This window comes from Pseudovirgaria hyperparasitica (assembly GCF_010093815.1).
Source record: "Pseudovirgaria hyperparasitica strain CBS 121739 unplaced genomic scaffold EJ05scaffold_12, whole genome shotgun sequence".
NCBI classification, from domain to species: domain Eukaryota; kingdom Fungi; phylum Ascomycota; class Dothideomycetes; order Acrospermales; family Acrospermaceae; genus Pseudovirgaria; species Pseudovirgaria hyperparasitica.
This window is the reverse complement of record NW_022985560.1, coordinates 1,021,415-1,037,078: the sequence shown is the minus strand read 5'-3', so window position 1 is coordinate 1,037,078 and position 15,664 is coordinate 1,021,415. Positions and strand designations below refer to the sequence as shown.

At 50.1% G+C, this 15,664-nt stretch overlaps 4 protein-coding genes across 4 annotated transcripts; 2 read left to right on the top strand and 2 right to left on the bottom strand.

Moving 5' to 3' along the window:
• Positions 1 to 1,244: 1,244 nt before the first annotated feature.
• Positions 1,245 to 4,252, bottom strand: EJ05DRAFT_467484 (Ent-kaur-16-ene synthase; the record flags this gene model as incomplete). The annotated part of the gene is made up of 4 exons (XM_033742846.1): positions 1,245 to 2,846; positions 2,902 to 3,191; positions 3,243 to 3,363; positions 3,416 to 4,252. The coding sequence occupies 4 exons, from the start codon at positions 4,250 to 4,252 to the stop codon at positions 1,245 to 1,247; spliced, it is 2,850 nt and encodes a 949-aa protein (XP_033598596.1).
• A 1,741-nt stretch (positions 4,253 to 5,993) lies between these two features.
• On the top strand, positions 5,994 to 7,806 carry EJ05DRAFT_493903 (cytochrome P450; the record flags this gene model as incomplete). Its single annotated transcript, XM_033746146.1, has 4 exons — positions 5,994 to 6,299; positions 6,352 to 6,637; positions 6,689 to 7,300; positions 7,352 to 7,806. The coding sequence occupies 4 exons, from the start codon at positions 5,994 to 5,996 to the stop codon at positions 7,804 to 7,806; spliced, it is 1,659 nt and encodes a 552-aa protein (XP_033598595.1).
• An 852-nt stretch (positions 7,807 to 8,658) lies between these two features.
• EJ05DRAFT_91281 (ubiquitin-conjugating enzyme) lies at positions 8,659 to 9,628 on the top strand. Its single transcript, XM_033750053.1, has 2 exons — positions 8,659 to 8,997; positions 9,047 to 9,628. The coding sequence occupies exons 1-2, from the start codon at positions 8,805 to 8,807 to the stop codon at positions 9,541 to 9,543; spliced, it is 690 nt and encodes a 229-aa protein (XP_033598594.1). The 5' UTR covers positions 8,659 to 8,804; the 3' UTR covers positions 9,544 to 9,628.
• An 818-nt stretch (positions 9,629 to 10,446) lies between these two features.
• Positions 10,447 to 12,802, bottom strand: EJ05DRAFT_532669 (Cupredoxin; the record flags this gene model as incomplete). The annotated part of the gene is made up of 5 exons (XM_033749084.1): positions 12,397 to 12,802; positions 12,050 to 12,337; positions 11,174 to 12,001; positions 10,644 to 11,117; positions 10,447 to 10,483 (listed from the first exon to the last, which is right to left on the bottom strand). The coding sequence occupies exons 1-5, from the start codon at positions 12,549 to 12,551 to the stop codon at positions 10,447 to 10,449; spliced, it is 1,782 nt and encodes a 593-aa protein (XP_033598593.1). The 5' UTR covers positions 12,552 to 12,802.
• Positions 12,803 to 15,664: the final 2,862 nt, after the last annotated feature.

The window sequence follows — 15,664 nt, the reverse complement described above, 5'->3', positions numbered from 1 at the left end:
TTCCCTGTATGTAGATATCTCCTTGACTGATTCCACAGTCTTGATAGTCTGGGGCTATCTTATGAAATCTTGCGCCAAACAGCTCTAAAAGCCCTATATCACATACAACCACACAGCGCCTTCCTCGCCGGTCAGCGGCATTCTAGCCGTCCTGAAATATAGCCTTGACACCCCTATCATTTCCAATATATGCACATGAATGCCAATAATCTTTACTCCGAGCCTTTACCCCTTTCGAGCTGCATGACATCACATACGCACACTTGCACATTTTATGAATATATCTTGTCGATGCATGCCATATATCCCAGCTTCGGCATCACTGTTCCGTGGTCTCGTGCACAGACGCACTTCCCTGTACAATCGCCATTGGAAGGCAGGGATGGACGTTGTGCGTGATTCTGTATACTGAGACCCCTTAAGTTTCACGTGTCGGGTCTCGTTTGGTGCTCTTGATGTGCCGTCTTTCTATGCTTCTATATATCCCGTCCACGGCGTCCAGTCATTCATGCATTCATCCATCCATGCTGTCCTTGCGTCCGCACTTACATACATCACTACCCGTCCTGATAATTAAACATCACTAGCTAGAATGCATCACCTGAGCACAACAGACCCAGGGCCATGGCTCTGTACCACCTAAAGGCCCGACACCGCAGCATGTACTATGTATGTACCCCACACTCCATCCCCCACACCATAGCCCTGTACGTATTATCGATCCGTATCCACAAACGTCTGCCGGGTCATCAACTTTGGACGATGATGAATAACGTGTCAAGATACTAGGATGAGCACTGCAGAGTGAGGGGAATCGGGGCCGGGCTGCTGTGCATGGCATGGGATCCTAGTCTTGACTGCCATGACGACGTGGGGGCTGGGATTTTAGGTTTGAGGGGGTGAACTTGGGGCTTTTTTGTTGGATGTACTGATGGGTTGTGGTGGTTAGAGTGTAGGAGAGGGGAGAATTCGGAGAGTTAGTAGTTTAGTTGGTGGGAAGAAAAGGGGCGTTGATGGTTGGTACTGTGGATAGGGGAGAGGGTCGGATAGGCTGGGAAGGGTATCTACTATAGATGTGTGTTTCTTATATGGGAATAGATGCTCGAGATTGTATTGTGAACGTGGTTACTAGGAAAAAGAAGAAAGAAACAAACAGACATACAAACACAACGTATTCACTACTCTTGCATCCCACCATACTCGGAACAACCAACATCATCACAACACCACTCCATTCCCCCAACCTACCCCCTAACCCGCGCCGAAACATCACACCTCGCATAAATCTGATTATACAACGCCGTAACATCACAAAACAACCCCAAATACCCCATCTTCCTCTCCGCCCTCCTCACTTCCCCAACATCCCCCCTCGCCGCCCTCCCAATCTCACTCCGCAACTCACCCAGCACATACTCCAAGCACCCCCACTCATGCCGCCCCAGAAACTCCAGCGCAGCCCTACGCTCCGCAGCACCAGCACAAGCGTCAAACTCAGGGAAATCCATGGCGTTGAGGTTATGCTCTGCAGCGTCGCGTGCTGCGCTGCCATAGTCGTTGTATATGCGGCATGCGGTTGCGAGGTGGCGCACGGCGTGCTGGACGAGGTAGGACTGGGTGATGCTGGGGTAGAGAGGGGTGCCGTGGGTGAGGGTGGCGGATTGCAGGCATGCGGCGAAGGCGTGGGAGTAGGCGCATGCAACGTGGTCGGCGGCGGTGGTGCGGAGCCAGGTGAAGAAGGGTGGGGATGTGTTGGTATGGGAGTGGTTAAGAGTGAGTTGGGTTGTGTGGGCGTGGAGGAAGGAGGATAGTTCGTGGCGGAGGTGGGTGCGGTCGGAGGGGCTGGCGCGGAGGATGGTTGGGTGGTGGAGGACGTAGGTGATGAAGCGGGTGAGTTGGAGGGTGATGTTGGGGTCGGTGTTGTTGGTGTTGTGTTGGGTGTGAAGGACGGTTGGGTCGAGGCTGTCGCGGCGGTTGTCGGGGTTGTTGGGCTTGTAGGCGATTTGCCCGATCGTGTCGTCGATGAGGCTGTGGAGACGCTGTGTGTCGGTGCCGAATGCAGGAGCGGCGACGGTCTCGATGAATTCGTCGACTTGGTAGCCGTACATTGATAGGAGCATCATGTCGTATATGAAAGAGGTAGAGACGAAGGCGCCGGAGCGGTTGTTTGGTCCAACCCAGGTAAAGGGGATCATGTTGATGTAGGAATCGTTCTCCAACTGGAATTTGTCGCGGGAAAATATACTCAGTCTCTCCTGCTGGAGCAGAGGTATAAACAACATAGATTCAGCCATAGATGCCTGTATCTTCCATTCAGGGACACTAGAAAACATAGGCGTCTGGTAGAGTAGAGTCGCATGTTTTTTTATACCTCTTCTCAGATCATCAAGCGACAAGGACTTCCCAATCTGAGGCTGTGTCGTGTCTCTGTTACTGCAACCTACCCATTGTGCAGCAATCAGATATGCTTCAGCTACAAAGCTGGTTCTGTATGCCGTCTTCGAAGTCCAGTTATAGTCGAATGACTGGTGACCAACGGACTTGAGAAAAAGCACACCACGTTGGATGGCCGAGAATATGGGGTCCTGTAGCTCGGAGAACAGACAGATACGGCGCGCCTCTGCCAGCACCAGGATGGCATAAGCCGTATGTTCAGGCTTGCCATCCCAGGATCCGTCCTGGTCCTGAGTCTTGAGCGTACGATTACAGGCTTGGAAGAGCGCTATCGCCATGCGCAGCTGCTGTTCCATGGTCAGGAGATGTGGGAAAGAGCCGGTATCAAGCAGGGACAGAAGGTCCGTGAACGCTTCGACCATGAGCATTGTTGGATACATATGACTAAGATTCTAGCATCTGGTCAACGTTGTTCAAGTACTGGATGAAGCCTGAAAGGTGACTTACCCACTTATCCTTCAGTTTGCCATCATGTGTCCACCACCAGTCGCAGAGGAACTTGACTGTCTTACAGATCTGAGAAGTATATTTTCCAGCTTCGTCCTGATGGAGTAATGCCATGAGAACGTGACAATTTGTGGTGAAGCTTGCATCGCGCTCGGAACCAAAGGTAGAGAAGTGATTGTCGACCTCGAATCTACGTATCATTGGCTTTGGGCTGACAGTCTCACTTCGACCAAGCAGACTTAGGGTGAGAAGACCCTTCGCAGTGTCATCGGCGTCCACGGCCCGAGGTGCTACAGACATTGAGTGAACAATCTCAGACTCGAAGTGCTCTATACACCCACCGAAACCAATGACTCCTTTCTCGTCTTGGAAAGCCTTGATGAGGATCTCTGTGACTGTGTGAAGCTCCGGACAGTCCAGGTCTTGATTTGTGACTCCAGCTCGGAGTAGGGTTGTTATGGTCTGCACATATGATCAGTTTCATACTTGTTGGTTGTTGATCGTTGCAACTGACCCAGTTAAACTCAAAGTTTGCCGTTGGGAATGTACCTGGTATGCCACCATCACCGTGTCCGGATCCGACACTGGAAACATGTCGCAAATATGCCTCTGCTACGTCGTCCCAGCAGGAGACGTTCATCAGGTAAGCAGCTGTGGAAGATGGCGAAGCCATCATAGATCCTTGAAATACATGGTGAGAGACCTTGTCGAAATCAATTTTCCCAATAAACGCCTCCAGGGAATGTAGAAGAGATAGTGGTTTCTGTCCATACAGATACTCAGGCTTGAAGCTTGCTAACTTAGTGTCGCGTATGTGTAGAAGGGTCGTTCTGGCCTCGAACACGAAGTATAATTCTGGGTCCTCCAGTGACAGATACTCGAGAAGGGCAGGTACAATAATCTCGACACCGATGTGGTTGCTTTCCTGCACGTCATCCCAGTTGTCAAGCTGATGACGGAGCGATTCAGTTGCTTTTTTAATACGTCTTTTGAGCTCTGACGGGGAAACGTCGCAGATCTGTAGAGGCTGATGGTAATGACGAATCAACGCAAGCAAAGCAGACGCTGTGTCCAAGATCCCGACTGTTTGAGTGTCTGGGTGAGCTCCCCAGCTGCCATCTTCAGACTGGGTCTTGAGTAGGTAATGGAATGATGCCGGAAACAACCATTCCTGCCTGCCTTGGGTCGTCTTCGAGATCATGGACACCCAAGCCGTATCGTAGACCTGGACACTGGTAGTACTGAAGCCATAGTCAGGGTGGTAGCTGGTGAGCATTCTCTGAACCAACGATCGTGCAGTTGCAGCCAGTCTACTAAGTTCGCTGGTGCTGTTCGCCGGAGCGGTGCTCATCGTATCTCCATTCATATTTCTGGTCAGTTACAATAATGGCTATAGAGCTTGGGATCTTTATTTTTGATCGAGAACACCATATTGTGCGGTCGACACGACTATATATCCTAGCCTACAATAGGAAAATCATGGCTTGACTACTTCGAACTTTCTTAGCATACTCTCCCGCTTGTCTATACTCACTAGCAAGATAACGTCCCGTGTTTTGACAATGTGTTGTTATTTGATAGAGAGTCTCTTGACTGTCTGATTATCCGATCGACTAAGCGATCTTCACTACCCTGTTACCCTGTAGTCGGCTTGGCTGAAGCATGCGGAATTCGGTGTGATGATATGGCGGAAAACTCCGATGACTTTCCACTTAAATGTGGCTTCCGATCAAACTACAGTTATCAAGTGCATGAGATTCCAGAAAGGTAAGCATGGCCTGTCGAGCAATAGGAAATAACATAGTCTAGTATTTTTGAATTTTACCCCGAGGCGGCGCACAGACTAGTAGTCTATCGTAAGACTTGGTTTGTAGAGAATGCCAGGTTCGATCGCCTCTCTTAGGATGCAAAAGAGTGTTACAAACAGAGAGTTATGGGACTCTATCTCCACGCTATACAAACCTCTCGTATGAAAGGAAAGGAAAAAACTAGTATGCGACATACTTCAACACCTGTAGACACTAGCCAACACATACCGAGACGAGGTTCTTCGGCACATCGTCTATGCCCAAAAGCCCACTTGTTCTGTGAGTGGGCATAGCTCCACCTAATCACATACTTGGATTCAACCATACTTTCACGCAACTGTCGATCATGAACCTAACTTAGATCATTTGAAGAATAATCTAAAAACGATGTATTCAGCCCGCGAATTCTAGAATTCGAGGCGAAATGCGTCATACGCGGCACCGCAATATCCTAATCCTAATGGATCATTGATAACGTATGGTCTTCTCGATACGGTCTGACGCTAATAACATTGGTATGCGTGCGGCTCGTACTTGAGGACGTAGACAAGCTCTGAATGACTCCAACTACCGGGAATCGGTTACTGAAACCTGGCTAGGTATTCGACTATAGTTTTACAAGGTTAGGTTCCTGACGCATCGATCCATAATACAGACTCGTACGTCATGAGCCTGGAGGAGTCGAGGCATCGAATAAGCCACTACTATCGTGCTAAAGACATACAACCAAGGTAGTAACAACCCTAGAACCTTGCTACGTTCATGGGATATAGGATCGACAAGAAGTGCTAAAATGGAAGGCAAAGCCCGAGACATCTTGAGAATGCTCTTGGATCGAACTTCATCTGCTATTGTGGCTGCGAGTGACTCGAGGATGATACTATCTAGCGAATCGACGAAGCTTCATTTGCTGTCGTAGTTGTGAGCGGCTCGAGGACAATTGGGTCTGGCGGATCGATGGAACTTTATTTGCTATCTTAACTGTGAGCGGCTCGAGGACAACATTGTCTAGCTGATCGTCGTTGACTTATGAGAGATGCGTACGAGAAGGGACGTACTCGTCATGGTTGATTGCTTGCTCTCGACAGCGCATGGTGTACGATGTGTGAAATTGGCCGTGGTCATGTATGTCGGCTTATAGAGCTCTTGACCTGATATGGTTCCGTGTTGGTGTGTATAACAAACTGTCAAGCCAGTCAAGCAGCGTTCGTGTCGGCACTTGTCTTTGTTCCTCGAGTCGCTCCTCGTCTTTTGGTCGTGTCTGTCACATCTTAACTATTAGATATGTTTGAATATCACCACGACTCATTAATTTCAACGTTCGATGTGAACATCAGTGAAGCAGGCCTTATACCAATCGTAGCTGATGCTTCGGCATTGCTTGAACTTGGAAATGTCGGGACTTCAAAAGCGTGGACAGTCTTGTTCTTGTTCAGTTTACTCTACGTGTTCAACCTCCTGAAGTACTCCTTCGAGGAAAAGGTCAATGCCCCGGTCGTGGGCCATAGACACCCTCTCGAGCCACAATGGCTCGTCCGTCTACGCTTCGTACGAGGTAGCCGCTCAATACTGCATGAGGGTTACTCGAAGGTACAGTTTCCAGGACCCAAACATCTAGCATCATTCTGATCTGGGCAAACAGTTTAAAGAATCGATGTTCCAGATCCGCAGAATAGGCACCGACGTGCTCGTCATCTCGCCCAAGATTTTGGAGGAGATTCGGAGTATTTCGCGCGACAAGGTCAACAGTGTGGAACCATTTATCCACGACTTTGTGGGCGAATATGTGTGTGGGAAGCTGTTCCTGGAAAGCGACCTGCAAAATCGCGTGCTGCATCAGAAGCTGACACCGAATCTGGGACGTCTGGTGCCAGTAATGAAGGAGGAGTTAGATTGGGCGTTGGTAAGGGAGATGCCGAATTGTCAAGGTTTATCCCGATTTGGATGAAACATTCGCTCATTACACTCACATAAAGCAGGAAATTGGGTCGAGCTCGACATCGTGCCCAAGCTTGCACGCATAGTGTCGCACATATCAGCGCGCATCTTCCTCGGCCCTGCTGACTGCCGCAACGAGGAATGGGTCGAGACCACCACGCAGTACACAGAGAACCTGTTTGTCACAGGCTTCATTCTCCGCCTGGTGCCGAAGATATTGCGTCCACTAGTGGCTCCTTTGCTGCCATCCTTCTGGGGCCTAAAGCGAAACGTATCTGCATGCCGCCGTATCGTGGGTCACATTATCCAGACGCGCAGAGACCTCGAGGCACAAAGCGGGCCTGGGTACCAAAGACCAAATGACGTACTTCAGTGGATGATGGACGCAGCAAACACGCGCGAAGCTGAGGTTGGAAACTTATGTCAACGAGTGCTTGTGTTGAGTCTTTCGTCTATTCACACAACTGCCTTGACTATGAGCCAAGCGCTCTATGATCTCTGCGCTCATCCAGAGTTCTTGGAACCTATTCGGGCTGAGGTGGTCCAAGTGTTGCAGGAGGACGGAGGCTGGGAGAAGAAAGGTACATTAGGTCGGCTCCGAAGACTAGACAGCTTGTTAAAGGAGAGCCAGCGGTTCAATCCAGTGTTTCTGCGTTAGTACAATAAAATACTCAAGGCCGGTCTACCAGCTAATATGCGTATAGTAACTTTCAATCGCATCTATCATAAGCGAATGAAGTTGTCTGATGGCACAGTGATACCCCCAGGCACACGGGTCGCAGTGCCATCAAATGAAATACTCAACGATCCAGAGCATGTCCCTGGAGACGTCGGACCAGAGCTATTTGATGCTTTCCGCTATTTCAAGGTGCGACAGCAGCCTGAGAATAGCAACAAGTATCTGTTCGCAATGGCGGATGGCAGTAACATGGCGTTCGGATTCGGACGCTTCGCGTGTCCCGGCCGCTTCTATGTTTCCAATGAGATGAAAATGGTTCTAGCACATTTGTTGCTGATGTACGATTTGAAGTTCCCTGAAGGTCAAATGCGGCCTGAGAACTTGACTGTGGACGGGGACCTATACCCTGATCCCAGAGCACGACTGCTGATCCGGAAGAGAACCACTTTCGCGAGCGACATGGACATGCTGCTTAAGTGAGACGACTTGATGGCATGAGGTGTTGTTGTTCCGATTACCGGCACAACATGCCGTGAGGTGATGAGATGAATTGACTGGCAGACAAGCCAAGGTACACGAGGCTAGCATACTCGTCGTCGAGATAGGGGACGGAGAATGTCGATAGTGAGATTGGGACCTAGCCTTTAACGATGACATACGCGGAGCCCTAAATAGTGTTATGTTGCGTAACAAGTATTATATGTGAAATGTAAGATGGTACGAGACGCAAATGGGAACCCTCGGAAGAACAGGAGGTATGTGAAAAACAGACGCTAGTCCAAAAGTGTACTAGCGACATTGTTCCTATCATCACCGTCTTTCCCCAGCGACACGAACCAGTAAACAAACCAAAACACACAATACACTCACTCTCCTATCAGATCAAAACGATATATTCCACAAAGATACCACCATCATGACCATCCCCACCCATCCATTCACTCTGAAACTGCCTAGTCCCTGCCACTAACCTCACACGATTTGTCACACCTGCCAACAATGTCCTCGCCTGGCTCTGGTGTTATTGATGCCTCTTGCCTGGGAGTCCGCCCTGGACGAAGGAAACAAAGAAATAAAGACACATCAGCATTCTCACACCTCTCCCGCATCGAACCGCAGAACGACAACACATAAATACACTCCCGCTCTCAACTCTCCAAACTACTCTCATCCTCTAGCACGCTAAAACGCCTAGGACAATCACGCCGACGCCTCGATCCGAGCTCCGCCCCGCCACCCGCCGTACGTCGTGCATCATCAACTCTAACTAGACTTGATTCGACTCTCACAAGTCACGCAAGTCACAAGTGCTCACTAGACAATCACCTTCGTCACACCTGTTCACGTTGCTCAACATTGCATCACCTTCACTTCGCTCACGATCTTCCTAAGAGTCCTCGAGCCGCCCAATTTCTTCCAGCCACCAGCCGTCGTCGCCTCTACCGCGCTCCTTACAGCACTCACTCTACATACACATCATGGCACAACGCATACTGATGAACGAGTTCAAGACTCTGAGCAAAGAGCCGTGGACAAACATCGAGCTCATTCACGAGAACATCCTCGAATGGAGCGTGGCCCTCATTCCGCTGAACTCCGACTCCCCATACTATGGCGGATACTACAAAGCGAAGATGACCTTTCCCTCAAACTACCCATACAGTCCACCAGGTATCACGGGCCTCTCTCTACATATGCGACACCATTGCTGACTCTATAGACTTCAAGTTTATCCGGCCGCTCTACCACCCCAATATCTACGCTGACGGCCGCCTTTGCATATCGATATTACATGCTCCGGGCGAGGATGAGATGTCTGGGGAGAGCGCTGCAGAGCGATGGTCGCCGGCCCAGCGTGTCGAGAGCGTCCTTATCTCCATCCTATCGCTCCTCGACGATGCCGAAGTCTCTTCTCCTGCGAATGTCGATGCTGGTGTCATGCTCCGAAAAGATCCGGCTGCGTATAAGAAGCAGGTAGCAAGAGACGTCGAGAAGAGTAAGGAAGACATTCCGTCGGGCTTCGTTATGCCTACGTCTGAGACTGCCTTTGCCAAGCGCGATACGTTTGATGACGACTACACCATGAGCTGGGAAGATAGCGATGCGGAAAGCTTCGGCGGGAGTGACTCGGACGAGGACTTCGACATGGGCGATGACGATGAGGACCGAGAAGACGACTCAGGCTCAGAAGGAGAGGAGAACGATGATATAGCGTGATGAGAGCTGTCTTCCCTTTGTGCATCACCTAGATTTCCTCTCTTGGAGCGCAGGCTTGTTCTTGGACATGGTCTCAGTTTCCTTGCAACCGCTTCGGTAGTCTGCCCGTACGTCTGCTGAGTTGCTCGCGATCCTTTCATCACCTGCATTTACATCGGCGTTGGCAAGCATGGCGTTCCGAACCTATACAGCTCCACCTTTTACCTGTCCAAACATGTTTTTGACTACTGATAGATTAGTAAGGCAAGAATCCATATTGTGTTTCGAGGGTCCGCCATGCATACCCATAGTGAATACTCTTAGACTTGATCCTGCTCTTGTATAGTCTCGTCTTTATTATGCTAGACTAACCTCACGACGATACCATGTCTTGATTCTCTTATCGTCCTCTATACTATTATGTTACTTAAAGCTATATGTAATCAACTTATTAAAAACCTTAAGTATATATATCTTGTTAGTATAATTATGACTCTATGAAAGTTTTAATCCGTCTCTCATAATTAATAGTCTTTGGTTATATTACGATATCCAATTGTAGGGTTTTTGTTAGATATATCAGTAATGATGTATTATCGTTGTTGGTCAATGAAACCTAAGCTTCTATTACTGTCTTATCCATCTTCTAGTCTTCTACCTCTCTGAGCCTATTGTTTAGATGTCTTCTAAAGAAAGGAAATATGATAGTCAATGTCTGTATCCTTGATTCGATAGTCGTACGCGACGTTATCGGTTAGTCACTTGATTATATATAGATGTGTATATAACTCGCGTTCGTGCTGATGCTACTTCTTACAGATATAAAGTATAGGATTGCATCATGGAAATCCGATGGCAGAATATATATACAAGAAGAGCATCTTACACGTCGTGCAAGATGCAACACCTTCGCAGCACAAACAACTACAACCGACAATACGAACGCAACAAGAAACCAAACCTTCATCCCATCAAGCACACACACAAAGAAAGAGAACAACACCACTCCTCAAAGCCCGCCCACCGCATTCCGCCCCCTAATCCTTCCCTCCCCTTTCCTCACAACCCCATACCCAGACAACGCCGCCCGTCGCTCCTCACTCGGCACCCCATCCACCAACCCCCCATCCCTCTTCTCCGCCGCCGCCTTCCCCTCCCAATACTCGACCAACTTCTCCTCCACAACCGCCGCATCCGCATACGCATTCAGGCTCGCAAACCACGCCACCTTCTCCGCCACCGCATCCCGCGCAAACGCATTCGTCCCCGCCGCCAGATCCCCCTGCGCAAACCCCACAGGCGCATACTCGGGCGCCAGCGGATCGATAAACAGGTTCTGCTCGTTCAGGTCCAGATCGGCGACCTGCGTGACGTTGAACTCGGCGAGCATCTCGTGGTCCTCGTGGATCAGGTTGTGGCAGTGGAACATGTAGAGCCCGGGCCAGGGCGAGAAGCGCGCGATTACACGCACGGTTTCGCCGGGGCCGAGCCACACGACGTCTTGCTGGGCGGCGGATTCGTAGGGGAGTACGCTGCGGTCGCTGCCCGTGCGGCTTATCACTTGGAAGTCGACGAGGTGGACGTGGATTGGGTGGCTAGGGGGTAGAGGTGTTAGCATGTATGAATAAGGGGGATAGGGATGGCGACATACCTCCAGCCGCCGCCGCCGTTCTCGAGTTCCCAGATTTCGATGGAGCCGCGCTGGGGCGCGGCGAGGAGACGGTCTGCGGTGTCGTGCCAGCCGATGCCGTTGATGACCCAGTTACTGCCGCCGCGGCCGAACTCGAAGTGGCGCGTGTTGACAGACTGATCCTGGGGCGGGAAGGGCACGTCGCGTAGCTGAACGGGCACAGCACCATTGTTAGAGGAGTCGGACACGGTTGTTCCTACGATGAAGCGCATCACTCGGTCTGTGCCGAGATACTCCGTGTCCGGATTGACTTCCTCGTGGTCGTTGCGAAGGGTGACGTTCTGGCCTGCGAATTGCGAGAAGTCGATGACTACGTCCCAGCGCTCTGCGATGGAGATTGTGACGAGGTCTGTGACGACGGACTGGGCGAGCAGGCCGCAGTCGGAGCCGATGACGTAGAAGGGCACGCGCTGGTTGTTTTTCTGGTCTGCGTTTAGGAACAGCTTGAATGTACGGCTGATGCCGCCGTCGAGCAGACGGAAGCGGTATTTGCGGGGTTCGACCTTGAGGTTTGGCCAGGGTTGGCCGTTGACTTCGACGACGTCGCCATAGATGGACGTATCCTCGTCGTTCTTTTCGGGATCCCAGAGCGTACCGTCGCTGTTATACTGGCGGGCCATGATAAGCAAGGGAATGTCGTATTTGCCGGTTGGGAGGGCGAGGTCACGCTCGTGCTGATCGTGCAGAAGGTAGAGGCCGGCCATGCCAAAGTAAACGTTCTCAGCGGTGTGGTCGACGACATGGTCATGGTACCACAAGGTTCTAGCGTTCTGCTGGTTGGGGTAGTAGCTGGATGATGTTAGAAGGGCTTGAGATGACCAGAGTGGGCTCAAGTACTAGTCTTTGTATTGACCAACATCAATGTGGTCATCGGCATACCCGTCGAAAGGGGCACGACTATAGCTCCCGTGAAGATGAGTCGACGCGGGACGGTCCCCATTGTTGATATACCGCACAACAGACTCCCTACCCTGTTCAATGTCGATGGTAGGTCCAGGGAACTGACCATCGTACCCGACCATACGAGCAGACTTGGCCAGATTTGGATACTGCTTTCGTTGGAAAGGCTTGATCTCCAGTTCATAGTAGTCGATGGGACCACCGGTCTGAGGATTCGTGAAAGTACTGTTTGAAGTTTCAGTGGACTTACTCATGCTTCATTGATGACTTGTATGACAGCTTACTACTTTGGGGCTTTTACCCCTGGGATTGGCAAAGGCTGACTGAAAAAGCTTTGCGTAGGATATGCAGGGCCTTCCCAATCTTTGGCCACGACTGTAGTTGACAGTGTTAAAAGTGAAGCCATCAGTGTGACCCATGGTTTGCTAGAGGCAACCATGACTGAGATGTGTTTCAGCGAATCAGTACCTGAATATGGAAACGAATGACAATTAACGATGCAGGCTAAGCTTCCTGGTATGCTTGTCTGTAGGCTTGAGAAAGAAGAGACGACGGTGAGAGGTATTGAGCATATTTATAAGATAGGAAAGCCACATAGGGGCATCGCATATGCTCAGCTGTGCGGATAATATAGGCATTTCAGGTCCAAGGCATACCTACCGTTGCCTGTAAGTAAACAGTGGCTCATCCCTGTACGGGGGAATATCCCTTCCTCTCGTATCTTGGCGTCGCTGAAGGGGATGGGATTGTAACATGTCCGTAGCTGAAAAAGATATGTAAAGAGGACTTGGCAATATCAAGCCCGCGTCTAGAGTCGGCGGTGGCGTAAATCTGTCTCGAAGTGTTACATGGAGGTTGCATGACTCAACACTAGCTGGAATTCGTATATGCAAGACAGAGCATCAACATTGACCGCAGGCACCAGTGAGATGGAGTGTGATCTTTCGGAAGAGCTGGCACAGGCAGCAGGCCAGTAACGGCCGATAGGATCGAACAGCATACAAGCAATAAGAAGATATGCCGACAGATGATTATTGATCCGAACATACCGGATGGGAACAACACTGGAGGTAACCCTTACTGACATGGAGACTGAAGGAGTGCTTGACAAATAAGTTTATGCGTTTAAACACGGGTTTTCTCCTCATATGGCTCGAGCCATGGAGGAACGGATAGAGCATGACCAGACTTGACAAGCTTGTAGCAGATATGAGAGAAACATTTGCCACGTGCAAAGAAGTCGAAGTTGAAAGACTGATTGAAAACACGGATAGCGCCTAGGGTGAGAAACAGGGTGACTGACTGTCAATGAATTGCTACAAAGCCCAATGAACAGATCAGAGTAGGTAGCATTCCAGCAATCCGATCATGATCCCGTTCACTGACAGCTGGACCACGGCCGACCGTATGAAGGCTTATGCAGGAACAAGCCACAGTCATCTTGGCTCTCGTGAGACGGTTCAGGAAGCGGTCATACGGTGAAAGAAAAGCTATGTGCTCAAGTTCAGTCGGAAGTCCTTAAGACATTGGTTGCCTGCGGCACGATCGTAGTTGAAACGTGCCACTCCAGATCAGCCTGTGGATTGAGAACTCTATCCGTTTGTTTGTGAGTGTTAATCCTGACGATAACACGAGTTAGTGTATCGAAATGCCATTGCAGCAAAATATAAATATGTACTTAACAGGTTGGGGACTATGTTTTACGCCCACATAGATTTCGTAGGAGTACAGCGATTAGCGAATATCTGGACAGATCCAGGAACAAGGATACATAAGTTGTCGAATGCCTAAACGTGGCTGTAAGACAGAACGAGTATACGACAGGGGGGTGGTATTAATTAGGCTCGGAGCGAGTCCCGCCGTGTTCCAAGAGTGAGGCCTGCATAGCGGAGGAAGGACTAATAATAGGAAAAAATACGAGACCGTAGAAGACTTGGTAGTCACTGAAGTCTTGGCAGAGACATCTTGTACACTACACCACATCGATAGAGCTTCACTCTGGTCTTGCCTCGGTCGCAAGCCCTGGTCACTCGATGAGCAAGCTTTCAACTAGCAGCGTAGCACAGCCTTGTCTCAACTACGCATTTGCAAGACGACGAGACTACAATCAACCAGTAAGATTCTAGTATTGAGTCACTGCCGGCTGGAAGACACACACACATGCCACTGTCAGAACATAGAAGCTATCTGCCATGCAACTGGGTAGTAATAGTAGTTTTGCACAGAAAGACGAACGGTGAAATATAGTAGTCACGCCGCATTTTGGTAAAAAAGATGCCCTGGAACGCGCTCGAAGGTCATGCCAGTAAATACGAAATATGCCTTGGCTGCGAGACACCTTGTTGGATCGTCCACGAAAGTTTTCATGGCAGGCACGGTCGTGGGAGGCTGAGCGAAGCTGCAAGATAGACACGTCTCGAGAAACAAGATCAGATGCCACCACAAGGCCTTGAGGTGCAGACCCGAAGGCATGGTCGGATGTAACACAGCCCAACGGGATGGACGCCCGTAGATGTTCGATCCAGGATCGCTCTGGAAAACGTATGTAGTACTATAGGACATGCATTAGTCCTCAATGCTTGTGATTCCTAAATGGCAAGAAGCAGGAATAAGAGCCAGTATTGAGATGCACACGGGAAGGATCGCGTGTGCTCCATCTCAGGCAGATAGGACAGGTGATTCTACAAGGACGGATCTGAGTCCATATTCCTTCGATATGTATTTGCGGACACCGTGCGGGGGTATCCTTGATGGAAAGGTATACACCAGATCAGGGATCAACTATCGACTTCATTCATGTGAGGTCGACATTGGGCACAAACCGGTCATGCGGGTGTTTCGTTATACGGTAGCCCTTCGCCAGTTCCGTAGATAGAGCTTGGCAATACGACGCCTCGGAAAGTGAATAACAGGGTAGCACGCCTCTTCATGGTATCAGAGATGGAGAATGGCTCCTATGGGCTTTCCGCGTGGTGTGAAACGCGAAATATCTCGTATCGGACTCCAAGGCAGCGGTCTATGACGAGATAATTCGAGATGGAATGGCAGGCAGCTGGGTCGCGCGGTACCATGTCAGCATTGGATTAAGAGGCCGAAGTATAGGGAACGGAAGCGAGGGTTCGAAGACGGTCCAGGAACGTCACGGGATCTAGAATCGAGGGATAGGTACCTGAGGGCAGAGATGGCCGAATGCTACTCTGCTGCGGTAGAACAGCAAGGTGATGCAAAGTATTTGCGAGCAATAGCAATAGTAGTGGGGCTCTTGGCTGTTGGTGGACTGCCGGCATAAGCAACCAACAAGTGGCGTACAATGCTTATGGCATGTTGCAGAAGTATAGCAATGCTTGCCGTGTCCATGCCTTTGCCTTTGCCCATGTCCATGATTTCTCGGATATAGCACATAGACGAAGAGGACGGACAAGGATGCAGAACATCCCGGCAGGTCTTCAGCCGCCTCTGTGCCTCGTGTTGGGAAGCTCGGATATTGTGTGCTGGTCTGTCGAATAGTGCATCAGCCGAGACCGCCGTTCGTCTGGACATCCGTATGTACTG